Source organism: Vitis vinifera, chromosome 13, assembly GCF_030704535.1.
Source record: "Vitis vinifera cultivar Pinot Noir 40024 chromosome 13, ASM3070453v1".
Classification (NCBI taxonomy): domain Eukaryota; kingdom Viridiplantae; phylum Streptophyta; class Magnoliopsida; order Vitales; family Vitaceae; genus Vitis; species Vitis vinifera.
Window position 1 is genome coordinate 26,604,761 of NC_081817.1, and position 12,768 is coordinate 26,617,528.

At 28.7% G+C, this 12,768-nt stretch overlaps 2 protein-coding genes across 6 annotated transcripts in view; both read right to left on the reverse strand.

Moving 5' to 3' along the window:
• On the reverse strand, positions 1-738 carry LOC109123687 (uncharacterized). The gene has a single exon (XM_019224105.1). It carries the CDS (start codon positions 736-738, stop codon positions 1-3), a length of 738 nt encoding a protein of 245 aa, XP_019079650.1.
• A 10,278-nt stretch (positions 739-11,016) lies between these two features.
• The window catches only part of LOC100253382 (putative disease resistance RPP13-like protein 1), a 33,645-nt gene continuing 31,893 nt past the window's right edge, over positions 11,017-12,768 (reverse strand). For all 5 annotated transcript variants that reach the window (XM_059741607.1, XM_059741606.1, XM_059741605.1 and 2 more), the window contains 2 exons: positions 11,668-12,280; positions 11,017-11,574 (listed from right to left, as the gene is read on the reverse strand). The gene's annotated coding sequence lies outside the window, so the exon portion shown is untranslated. The remainder of the gene's footprint in view (positions 11,575-11,667; positions 12,281-12,768) is intronic.

Consider the following 12,768-nt stretch of genomic DNA (forward strand, 5'->3'; position numbering starts at 1 on the left):
CTAGTTGCCCAAATATAAAATTAACTCTGAAACACGATAAGCATGAGCAGCATCATGGAACAACTTATGAATTGCAGGATTCTTGAACTTTGTCTTCAAATTTTGTCCAACGTGATAAGTGTAGACACCATGCCTCGCATGGGGAAATACTTTATGTACTGCTTTCTCAATGCTACCATGTCGATATGATATTACAAACAAATCATCAATGTGTCCAAGTGCATCATGTAGTTTTTGTAAAAACCACTCCCATGAGGCATCATTTTCTGAATCACCAATCCCAAAGGCTAAAGGGTATATCTGATTGTTGCCATCTTTACACGGTGCAATAAATAAAGTCCCTAAGTACTTTGCTTTCAAAAATGTCCTATCAATTGCAACCACAGGCCTTATTGATGTATGAAACCCAGCAAGAGATGCACCAATCGACATAAAAAAGTATTTGAATTGATTATCACTATCAGTAACTATATCAGTAATGGTACCAGGAATTTTTTGCTCTAAAATGTAGCAATAGGATGGTAAAGTCTTATAAGACTCCTCAGGTGATCCCCTAATAGAACCTAGAGCAAGTTCTTTGGCTCTCCACGCCTTATCATAACTGATTTGAATGCCATACTGCTTTCGAATGTCTGCTACAATGTCTTTTGGTTGAAATTCACAACCAACCCCTTGATATGTTTCTCTTATACTCTCACCAATCAACCAACTACTTGCATGTCGATTGTCACAAGACATCATATCTAACTGACAAGTGTGTGTTGAATAGAATTTCATTATTTGAAACATATTGGAAATCCCCAACTTGGTAGCACGAACTCGCCACTTGCATTCTTTATCAAAACATTCAACAAGCAATAACTTAGTAGTGGATTTAGTTGTTTTGAACTCAAACTTCCTTTTCAGAGCCATCATATACAACTTCCTTTATAATTCTTTCTTACTTGAGTAAATTTGGTGTTCTTCTAGATGGTCATCACTAATTCCACTAACTATAGGTTGTTGCATCATGTTTTGTCTTTCATTTGCTACATCTTCAATTATAGTGGGATTGTCATGTATGAACCCATCACTTGTATCAATCATGGTCAAGATTTCTGCACTCTGAGCTGAACAAGTTCTGAATGAGCCAATTTGGGTCACTTGCATATCACTAGTAGGGTTAGTATTCATTCTATAATCCTCCTCATTAATTGCAGTCTCATTCATGTTCCAATCATGAACTTTATACCCTTCAAGTTACTCATTTTGAAATCTTGGTCCATTTTCACCATCAACAGTAAGAGTTTCAATTGAATCACAATGAATGTGTCTACTTTTATGCATCAACATTGAGTCCCCATTCAATTCTTTATCAATCTCAAAAGACATATGACATTCGAAATAAGAATTGCAAATTGATTTCTGATTGTGATTATCAATTCTCTTTTCAACTGTGATGCACAACGGAACAGACAGCTTACCATTTGTACAAATTAAACCAATAAAGAATTTCACATCCCCATCATCAGTTAGTTGTATAGGACTTGTGGGTATGTTGGCATTGAATACATACTTCATTGAAAGAAAACAATTTGTTGGATCTAGCTTCAAAATATGATGGACAACCCCTAATAACTCTTTATATGATATAGTTTTCGGGATCTCAATGCCTTTACCTTTACTTCCTTCGAAATAGAAAACATTTCCATCTCGTACCCATTCCCCTTCATATAAAAGCATTATTCCTACTTCATCAACCACTGAAATAACAGAATAATTCAATTAGTGGCATCAACAAACAATATTAGAATATTTTTTAGTTACATCATAACATTAGCACCAATAAGTAGGTATTAATTTTAAAAAACTCATTCATTATTAAATACATATTATTTCATTACACATATTTATTTTTTTAATAAACAACAAATAAATAACATTATTAATCATCTTTACTACCTCAAATAATACCAATAATGATATAGAAATACAATGTATATAGTTATTAAATAAATTCAGACATTGTAACTCTAAACTATTTTAAACAATAAAAATATATTTATTTACTAAAAGATTGGTTATGTTGTAATTTATTTAATGTCAAGGGTAATTTGCAAATGATTCAACTCAAATTGAGTATAATTAAATACAATAACAATAATATAATGTTACTATAAAATAACTATATACAATCTTAACTTACTTCAAGTTCAACTTAACACACGTCAAGTTCAACTTAATATCCGTAAGGTTTTGATATATAACTAAAAAAGATAACTTTATATATTATGTCAAAACCCTATTAACACATATATTTACATCTATATAAAGCACAAATATGCAAACAATACCAAAACCATCATAAAATTTCATAAGTTTTATTACTTACCATCATTTGATTTTTCCATATAGACAATGTTTCTCCACACTACACTTTTTAAGCTGATTGTTTCCTTCTTTTAATCCCTTTTTTCATGGCTGTAAATAATATTAAAAAAATTATAACAATTTCAAACTTATTTAAATATTTACTACATCTCATTAAATGTTTGAAAATATTCAATAAATAAAACATGAAAGAAAAAAATATGGAAAAATAAAAATAAATGTACACTGTTTATCCAACCACAACTTAAAGCGCTTTAAGTTGAAGAAATCTGAAGAGAAACTGTGTGAGACTTGAAGAAATGCACTGAAAAGAGAGAAACGGAATAACAGGAGAAAATGAAAAAATTGAGAAAGTGGAAGAAATAATAAAAAGGAGGTGAATGGAGGGAAATAAAATTAGAATGGGAGGGAAAAAGGAGTTGATGTAGCTGAGGGGTATTTTTGTCCAGATCGGGTCATTTTGGAGGCTATTAAAAGTGGGGGGTTAGTTTTACAATATTGAGGGATTTTTGTCCCTTTTGATCAATTTTCCCTTTTCTTTATTATTATTATTATTATTCACTCTATTATTTATGGGCTAATATTAAACTATTAATATAAACATTATATATTATTTTTAATAAAAACCAAATAATAATAATAATAATTAATGGTGATAATGATAATAATTACATAATAATATTACAATTAAATGGGATAATATTAATATAACTATTGATAATATTTTACTTATAATAATAATAATAATAATAATAATAATACATAAATAAATAAAAATAAGTTCTTGAAAAGTGAAATATTGATAAAACAAAGGGAATAATAATTAGCAGGTAATTACAAATAATAATACCAATACATATGTTTTTAATAATAAGTAATTATTTAAAAGAATATTTCAAACAATAATAATAATGATAATATTGAAAAAGTTTAAATATAAGTGAAATGAGTTTGAAGTAGGAAGGAACTTATACATTCTAAAATTATTTAACTTTTATATATAAGAAAACTAAAATATGTTAAGTGAGTTTGAAGTAATATATAGAAATAATTAATTAATTTTAAATTTATTTTTTTATCTTTTTATTTATGATTTATTTTTTTTCTACTTTTCCTTTTTATTTTCTTTAATGTTTTTATTCATATTTTTTAAAAATCATTCATACCATTAATTTTCAATCCCCTATGCCAATCAACTCTTTTAACCTTATCTTCATTTATTAAATTAAGGATTAATATTATATCACTATACACTAATACTAAAAGGTTGTTGCATTTTTTTTAGGACCAAACATACCCTAAAACTTGATCATGAGAAAAAAAAAAAAACTATAATAATTGAATACCATGAGTAAAGTAATTAGTGAAAGGGACTTCCCCAATGGGTTTATTTTTGAAACAATCAATCAAATTGTTTTTCTTTTGTCTATATTAATGATTGTCTTAAGTGCGTTGTATCAATCCAACCGTCCAAATCCTTTGTTTTTTTTTTTTTTAATCCAAAAGTTGATGGTATTTTCAACTTAAATAAAATGATTTTAGATATTTTAAAAACTTGCTTTAAGTAGGGAATGCCTCATGAAATGTATAATTTTTTTTGCTTCATAATTCATCTAATTTCTTTTATAAATTAATAGAAGCAGATTTAATACCTAGAGTGTGTTTGAGACTTTTTTTTTTTTTCCGGGATTAAAGTACTTTTTAATACTCAATAGCATGTTTAAAAAAGTTTTATAAATCATTTTATAGAACACTAACATGGAATAATCTCTTTTAAGTTCTTAATATGTGTTTATCTCTAAATTTCAATAAATTTCTTAAAAAAATATTTATATGAAAAATGTTAATAATAAAAGTTACAAAAATTACTCTCAAAATTAATTAAAAAAAAAGTAGATTTGTATGACTTAAAAAACAATCCACATACATGAACCAATCAAATAGAGAAAATGGAAATAGTATCAAAAGTAAATGGTGCATTTTCAAGCATGCTCATGATGAATTGGTCAAAAAGTAAGGTCAAAATGGTAATTGTCCATTAATAGAAATGTATATATTGGAAATAAATTTATTTATAAATTAAACTCTTTATTAAAAATAAATTAAACTTTCATAAATGAATTTATTTATAATTTTTTTCTTTTTTAATAATTGCTATTTTTTTCAAGATTCAATCCAAACATAACTTTCATGTCCATAAGCCAATCAACTCCTTTGATGTTACAAATAATTTCTTTCCTTAAATAGTAAATTACATTATAATAACGTTGTTGTATCTTTTTTCTCCTAAAACCCAAAATCAATTCACTACTATACAATGGTAACCATAAAATTATAAAATCATTAAGATATTCATAAATTGTGGAGGCATCTATGAAATTTTCACATATGTTTGTCTCGATGAAGTGGTAGAGAAGGAATTGTGAATTGTTCAAACCATATAGTTGTTTAACTTTAGTGCTTTTGATCATACTTGTATCAATATATGAGAGTGGATTAATTAAATATACCATAAGATTTAACACAAAGAAAAGAGAAGATAAATATTAAGACCTAAGCATGAGAAAAAGTAGAATAATTGAATATCTTCTATGAGTAAATCCATTAATGAAACATAGATCTATAAAATAATCAATTAAGTTGCTTTAGTCTTGTCCATATTGATGGTTGTCTAAACAAGCCATTTTTTTCCAAACATTGATGGTGTAGAAGTCAAATTTTTCTACACTGTACGTCCCTACATTTATTGTATGATTTGAATATATTAAAAAGGAGGTGACGCTAGTTCTTTTGTTCTTGTTTTGCTCGAGTGATCCCATATCCTTCTCATATTAAATAAAATGTTTTTGAAAGTTCAAAAGACTTGGTTTGAGTAGGGAAAGTCTCATGAAATATATATACATTTTTCTAACATATTATTCATCTAGGTTTTTTTAATAAATTAATAGAAATATATTTAATAACTAGAATGGTTCATAAAAAGGTTAACCTATTTGAGACTCGATCTAATGAGATTGAAGTATTTTTTTAATGCTCAAAAGTATGGTGTTGTGGTACATTATGTAATTTAAGTTGATAATTTTGTTTCATTCATTATGATATAAGACTTTTTTAGATTATGTGTCTTATTCTTCATTGAAGACTCAAAATTGCTACATGATCAATCAGAATAACATAAGTATAGAAAAGTTTATGAAAAGCTAATGGGATTTATATAAGGTTTATGGTATACTTAAGATTCTTAAATTGTTTTTAAAAACTTTCAAGGGTGTTTAGAAGTTTGTGATAGAATTCCAATTTTATACAATTAAATTAATTTTAGAATTGTAAGTGGATTAATATTAAAATTGTAATTGGATTTATTTTGGAAATCCTAATTTGAGTCCATAGTCCACTAGATATTTGTATCCTATAAATACTCACCTAAAATGGTTTTTGGTTTGAGGCGCATAGTGGAGAAAACTTTATTAGCCTTCTTATTTCCAAAACTTTCAAAGAAGTTCATTGTACTTATGTTGGGTTATAAAGGAGATATGCATCTCTTTAGGCGCTAATATGAGATTCACTAAAAGCACATGAGGTGTTATGTCGTGGATGTGGAATGCGGTGTAAGTAATGGAAAGTAAGTCTTAGAGATAGCGTCTACTAAGTAAAATTGTGTATTGCATTCTCACATAGTGGATTGTAGATTTGAGGTCTTTGACCTCATGATTTTTTTATCTCCACATGTTCTGCAGAGGTTTTGACAAACGATCTTTCTCTCTTTTGTATGGATTGTTTTGTTGGCTTTCTTAATTTAGAATTAAGATAGTTAAATAATTAAAAATAATTAATTTTGGGCTTAAAAGTTCAAATTCCTTTTTACTACCTTTAGGTATTCTATAATTGAGATCTACAAACTTTCAATATGTTTAACAAAGTTAAAAAAATCTCTTCATAAAATTAAAAAATCTTTTGATTCTTAAACTTGCATTTAGTTTGAAGTTTTTTTTTTCTTCAATAATATATTACTAAAAATACTATTGAAAACAATTTTATATTTGAGTATCACTTGATTTTTTGACCAAATGCTTTTATAAAAATATTATTAATAAAAATGCAATAAATTAAAACTTTCTTTTTTTTTAACCAAAACTAACCTAAAAGAATAAAAATAAAGATGTATAAATAGTTAAAATATACAAAATGGAAATCATATTGAAAATAATTGGTGTCTTTTTAAGCATTCAATGGTTAAAAAGTATATAGGAACAGTGAAGCTTATCCACAACATTTTTTAATAAAATAATAAAAATTTTGTTGACGAGAAAATCATCGACAATTCATATTATACTAGCGAATAACTTATAACTTACACTGCAAGAAGATTTTTTATATATGTTTATATTAATTATAATGATTATAGATAATGTTGAATTTGAATAATAAAATATAACGTCCAGTATAACTTAAATTATTTTTATTTGAGCATATATTTGTTATCCAATTGAATAATAATTGTCAATGTAATATTTAAGATTATGTTGGATTTTTATATAAAAAGGTTGTTAAACTGAAACATTGATTTTAATTAAAAGTCGACATGCACAGGAAAGAATGTGTTTTGATATACACCCTTCAAAAAATTGAATTTAGGTCTGAAAAAATCTAAAACTTGAAAATTGGTCTCTTGCATTGACCTAGTCTAGCCGCCCGTGCTGTCAATTTTTTGAGAACTGATCAATTTTCCAACAATGTAGGACCTACTCCTACCCCTTTTTTGACAAATTGGAAAACACTCAACAAGTAGACTTAATGACAATTGTGGTTTAGAACCTCCAACCTATAAATATTATTTAATTTTTTCCTAACAATATTTGACCGCTTGACTATAAAAAAATATCAAAATTATCTTCTTTTTTTTTCATCATTTCATTTTTGTTTTTTAAAGTTTTTTTTTTCTTCTATTGAATTATTATTATTATTAAAGAGGGTAATATTAATTTAACTATTGATAATATTTTACTAATAATAATATTAATAATGATACATAAATAAATAAAAATAGGTTCTTGAAAAGATAAATATTGATGAAACAAAGGGAACAATAATAATTAGTAGTAATAATAAATAATAATATATCCCTACTTCTCTTGAATTGACAGGTGCCTCAGTGAGGATTCTTAAACCCATGATACTAAAAGATAAAAATTAATATTAACTTAGTAAAAAAAGAAAGAGAGAGAAGATACAACTTTGAACTTGACACCAACATGCTTATTTATAAATTGAATTGGTCAAGTGAAGGCTGTTCTATCTTTTTCTCTAAAACCCAATCAAATCAATTCACTATTAAATGAGCTTAATATAGAGAAGAAGAGATACAACTTTGAAATTGACATCAACGAGCTTATTTATAAGTTGAATTGGTCAAGTGAAGGCCGCTCTTATCTTTTTCTCTAAGACCTAATCAAATCAATTCACTATTAAATGGGCTTAATATATAGTAGTAAACATCTGGTATAATTAGGGGAAAAAATGAGAAAAAAATGTCATTTTCTTTGGTTGATTCTTAAACCCGTGATACTAAAAGATAAAAATTAATATTAACTTAGTAAAAAAAGAAAGAGAGAGAAGATACAACTTTGAGCTTGACACCAACATGCTTATTTATAAATTGAATTGGTCAAGTGAAGGCTGCTCTATCTTTTTCTCTAAAACCCAATCAAATCAATTCACTATTAAATGGGCTTAATATAGAGAAGAAGAGATATACAACTTTGAAATTGACATCAACGAGCTTATTTATAAGTTGAATTGGTCAAGTGAAGGCCGCTCTATCTTTTTCTCTAAGACCCAATCAAATCAATTCACTATTAAATGGGCTTAATATATAATAGTAAACATCTGGTATAATTAGGGGGAAAAATGAGAAAAAAATGTCATTTTCTTTGGTTGATTCTTAAACCCGTGATACTAAAAGATAAAAATTAATATTAACTTAGTAAAAAAAGAAAGAGAGAGAAGATACAACTTTGAACTTGACACCAACATGCTTATTTATAAATTGAATTGGTCAAGTGAAGGCTGCTCTATCTTTTTCTCTAAAACCCAATCAAATCAATTCACTATTAAATGGGCTTAATATAGAGAAGAAGAGATACAACTTTGAAATTGACATCAACGAGCTTATTTATAAGTTGAATTGGTCAAGTGAAGGCCGCTCTATCTTTTTCTCTAAGACCCAATCAAATCAATTCACTATTAAATGGGCTTAATATATAGTAGTAAACATCTGGTATAATTAGGGGAAAAAATGAGAAAAAAATGTCATTTTCTTTGGTTGATTCTTAAACCCGTGATACTAAAAGATAAAAATTAATATTAACTTAGTAAAAAAAGAAAGAGAGAGAAGATACAACTTTGAGCTTGACACCAACATGCTTATTTATAAATTGAATTGGTCAAGTGAAGGCTGCTCTATCTTTTTCTCTAAAACCCAATCAAATCAATTCACTATTAAATGGGCTTAATATAGAAAAGAAGAGATATACAACTTTGAAATTGACATCAACGAGCTTATTTATAAGTTGAATTGGTCAAGTGAAGGCCGCTCTATCTTTTTCTCTAAGACCCAATCAAATCAATTCACTATTAAATGGGCTTAATATATAATAGTAAACATCTGGTATAATTAGGGGGAAAAATGAGAAAAAAATGTCATTTTCTTTGGTTGATTCTTAAACCCGTGATACTAAAAGATAAAAATTAATATTAACTTAGTAAAAAAAGAAAGAGAGAGAAGATACAACTTTGAACTTGACACCAACATGCTTATTTATAAATTGAATTGGTCAAGTGAAGGCTGCTCTATCTTTTTCTCTAAAACCCAATCAAATCAATTCACTATTAAATGGGCTTAATATAGAGAAGAAGAGATACAACTTTGAAATTGACATCAACGAGCTTATTTATAAGTTGAATTGGTCAAGTGAAGGCCGCTCTATCTTTTTCTCTAAGACCCAATCAAATCAATTCACTATTAAATGGGCTTAATATATAGTAGTAAACATCTAGTATAATTAGGAGAAAAAATGAGAAAAAAATGTCATTTTCTTTGGTTCAATTGTAAAATCAATTCATTGCTATACAATGGTAACCATATAATTATAAAATCATTAAGATATTCATAAATTGCGGAGGTATCTGTGAAATTTTCACATATGCTTATCTTGGTGAAATGATAGAGAATGAATAGTAAATTATTCAAACCATATAGTAAGTTAACTTTAGTGCCTTGATCATACTTGTATCAATATATGAGAGTGAATTAATTAACTATATCATAAGATTTAATGTAGAGAAAAGAGAAGATAATTAAATACTTTGCCTAAATATCCTATAAATATCTAGCCTAACTTTCCTTTTCCTAAAACTTTTAAAGAAGTTCATTTTACTTATGCTTGGTTCTAAGAATATGGAAACAGTTTGAAACTGAAGAATTCACCAGGGATATTTACACCACATGACTTCCATTGAGATATCTTCAAGTGCCTTTCAGAAGCTAGCATTCAATTTACAACTTGGATGTGCAGGAAAAATGGATTGCTTTTCTATTCCAACTACAAAATCAGTGTCCGCTATAATCATTTCTGAAGATGAAATTTAATTCTATGTTGCAATTTCCAAAGTACAATAAATTGAACTTTGCTATTGAAACAGAAATCACGTATAAGGTATCCAATTGGAGCAAGTATATACATTGTGTTACACATTGGACATTGCATTGGCCACAAGAAGAACATTGAAGTTGTAGATGGGGCAAAATCCTAGTGCTACTGAATTTTGATTCAAAAATATATTCAGATAGGTTGAAGAAGAACAACCAAAGACATTGAAGCCATTGAATTTTGCTCATCCATTAAAGTATTAGGCAGTCCACTATTACATACTTCCCTAAAGATAATATATGCACAATGTACTATATTTTCATACTAATTCCTTGACCTGGAGATTGTTTGACTTTACTTACCAAGTACTTCAAAATTAATGCACCATTCTTGATTTAGAGCATAATTAGAAGCTGTTGCCCACCCCATGAAAGCAAGAATTTGATTGTTGAACTTTGCAATCATAATCAAGAATGTCTGGCAAAAAATCATCAATGGAACGCAAGAAGGTAAAAATCAAACTGTAAAGTTAGACAACATGGAATTAGCATGAAATTTGCTGATATCACCTTCATTTCACCTCTAAGTCTGGCTTCAAGTTGAACATGTTCAAGCTTTTAGGAGGAGATTTCAGCCCATGTATTAGGGTACAACCCTACAACCTCTACACAGCTCATTTCTTTTGAATTTTACTACTGCATGGAATACAAAGCATATTAGTTAAACACAGTGATAGCAAGTAATGAGCCCTGCAGCAGACCCTTTTCTAACACGTCGCTTTACTTGTGCTTAGCAAAGAGCACAAGGCATTTAAATCCAGAAAAAGAATGGGATCCATTCAAACATACGTTGCTATAATCCTACTTGATGACTTGCCACTAGAACATGGACCATGTTAAGACACTCCCCTGAAACCACTTCTTGTTCTGTAACTTGACATTTTTATATTCACTCATAAAAGTAACAAACTCAATTATCTGTAGGGGAAGGGAAAAAATGTTTTAAACCGTAGCCACAGAAATGAATTTTATTCCATTGAATAGGAGTGAAAGTAGTACAACATCAGCATATCGACAGTAAATTTGTAAGCAGAAAAATTGCAGGAGTTGCACAAGATCCTTTTTTAGCACAACAGATACTTGGAAACATCTTTCATATGCTTACAGTTAGGACACTGAAGAACCAGACATGCAAACAATTTTGATAACAATGGTAAGAGAAACCTTCTGGGTGAAACAAAAAGTCTGCACCAACTTCCAACAGTTGTACGTATTGAAGAGACAAGAGGGAGCATGGCATTGTGGTGGTGAAGTCACCCACTTTATTTGATATATGAACTCCGTAACCAAGGAGAGGGATTTTCTTCCATTCCTCACTCTTCACATACAGTGGTAGCATAGCAAGTTGATTCAAGGGAGAAAGAACTGAATTAGCTTGTTCTGATCCCCACTGCATATATCTAGTTCCAATGATTAGTGATTTTGCACCACTTTTGCACCGCTTTTTAGACCCCCAGAGCTTCACTAACACATCGACATATCAAGGATTCAAAGATCTAATAAATTAGAAAAGAAAAAAAAGAAATTAGTAACAGCTAGTGGGAGTATGAAACAGGTCACAGGTCACAGGTACAATCCCATTTCCCTACCTTAATGTGGCATGAGGACTTTCGAGGTTTATTATAAGCTTCTGAAAGGGCTTGGAGAAAGTTCTCTTCCAGCACATGGTTGGACATAAAACCCCAGCAAAATAAAACAGCTATGGTAGTACTGAAAGCTTTTCTGATAGCTACCAAGTTGGCATTTACACTATAAGCCTGCAATATTGAAATGCAATTTGTCCATTAACTGAATCTTATATTAAATTTTAAAGTGGAAAAATAGCTAGATTTGAAAGTTTAGATCAACCTCTAATTTCTATTTCTAAGGGTTTTGTTGACAGCCCATTTAATAACCTGCATCAAAAACTACATCCAACAGCATCTTCTATAATTTTCTAAAACTTTGAACTTTTTAATCATAAAAATATAGAAGCATTAAAGTCTTGATTGTTTTTTCCCTTGCATGTTGAAGGTCTGGAAAACCCAGCAAAGGTGGTTTCAATTTGTAAAAATATCATACAGTTTTTTCTTGCTAGGATATGTCACTCGGTTATTTGAGTAATAGAAGAAGTCTTACTTTGTGTTGTTATACCAACTTAGCAAGCTGATCTAACCTTCATGGCCATAGTTCTTCGCTTTTCTTCTTACTTCCTTTATACTCCTGTTTACAAAATATAAATTCTAGCTCTATGAATAAATTAAGCAATTACAAATATCTATATGCAATTCACCAACTATCTATTAAGCATGGATATTCACCCTTAAGAGTTCGATGTGGACCGGAATTTTACGCATGCAGTGGTAAAATAGAACCAGAAATATTTTTGTAGTATATTCATTCAAGTTACTCTCATCTTAAGTTGCCAAAAGTCAGAGGAACTTGCATAGTTTAATGGCAACAAGAGAACTAAATAAAATATGATGACAGAAGGAGCAAACTAAATAAAATGCATAATCCTACTCATCCAATCTCCACTCGTAGATAATTTCAAAGTCTTATGAAATATGATGCCATAGTAGTTGTTTCTATGAAATATGATGTCATATATAATTTGGCTAATAAACTTTAAAAAGAGAGTTTCTCTACCATGTCTAGCTAAGCTCTTCCTATACAAGATAGAGGAAAAATGAAAAATCCATCCAATGCCA

Bases quoted from the DNA above. Each gene is read 5' to 3' on its own strand.
- LOC109123687 (XM_019224105.1), bottom strand. From the start codon at position 738: ATGTCTTGTGACAATCGACATGCAAGTAGTTGGTTGATTGGTGAGAGT.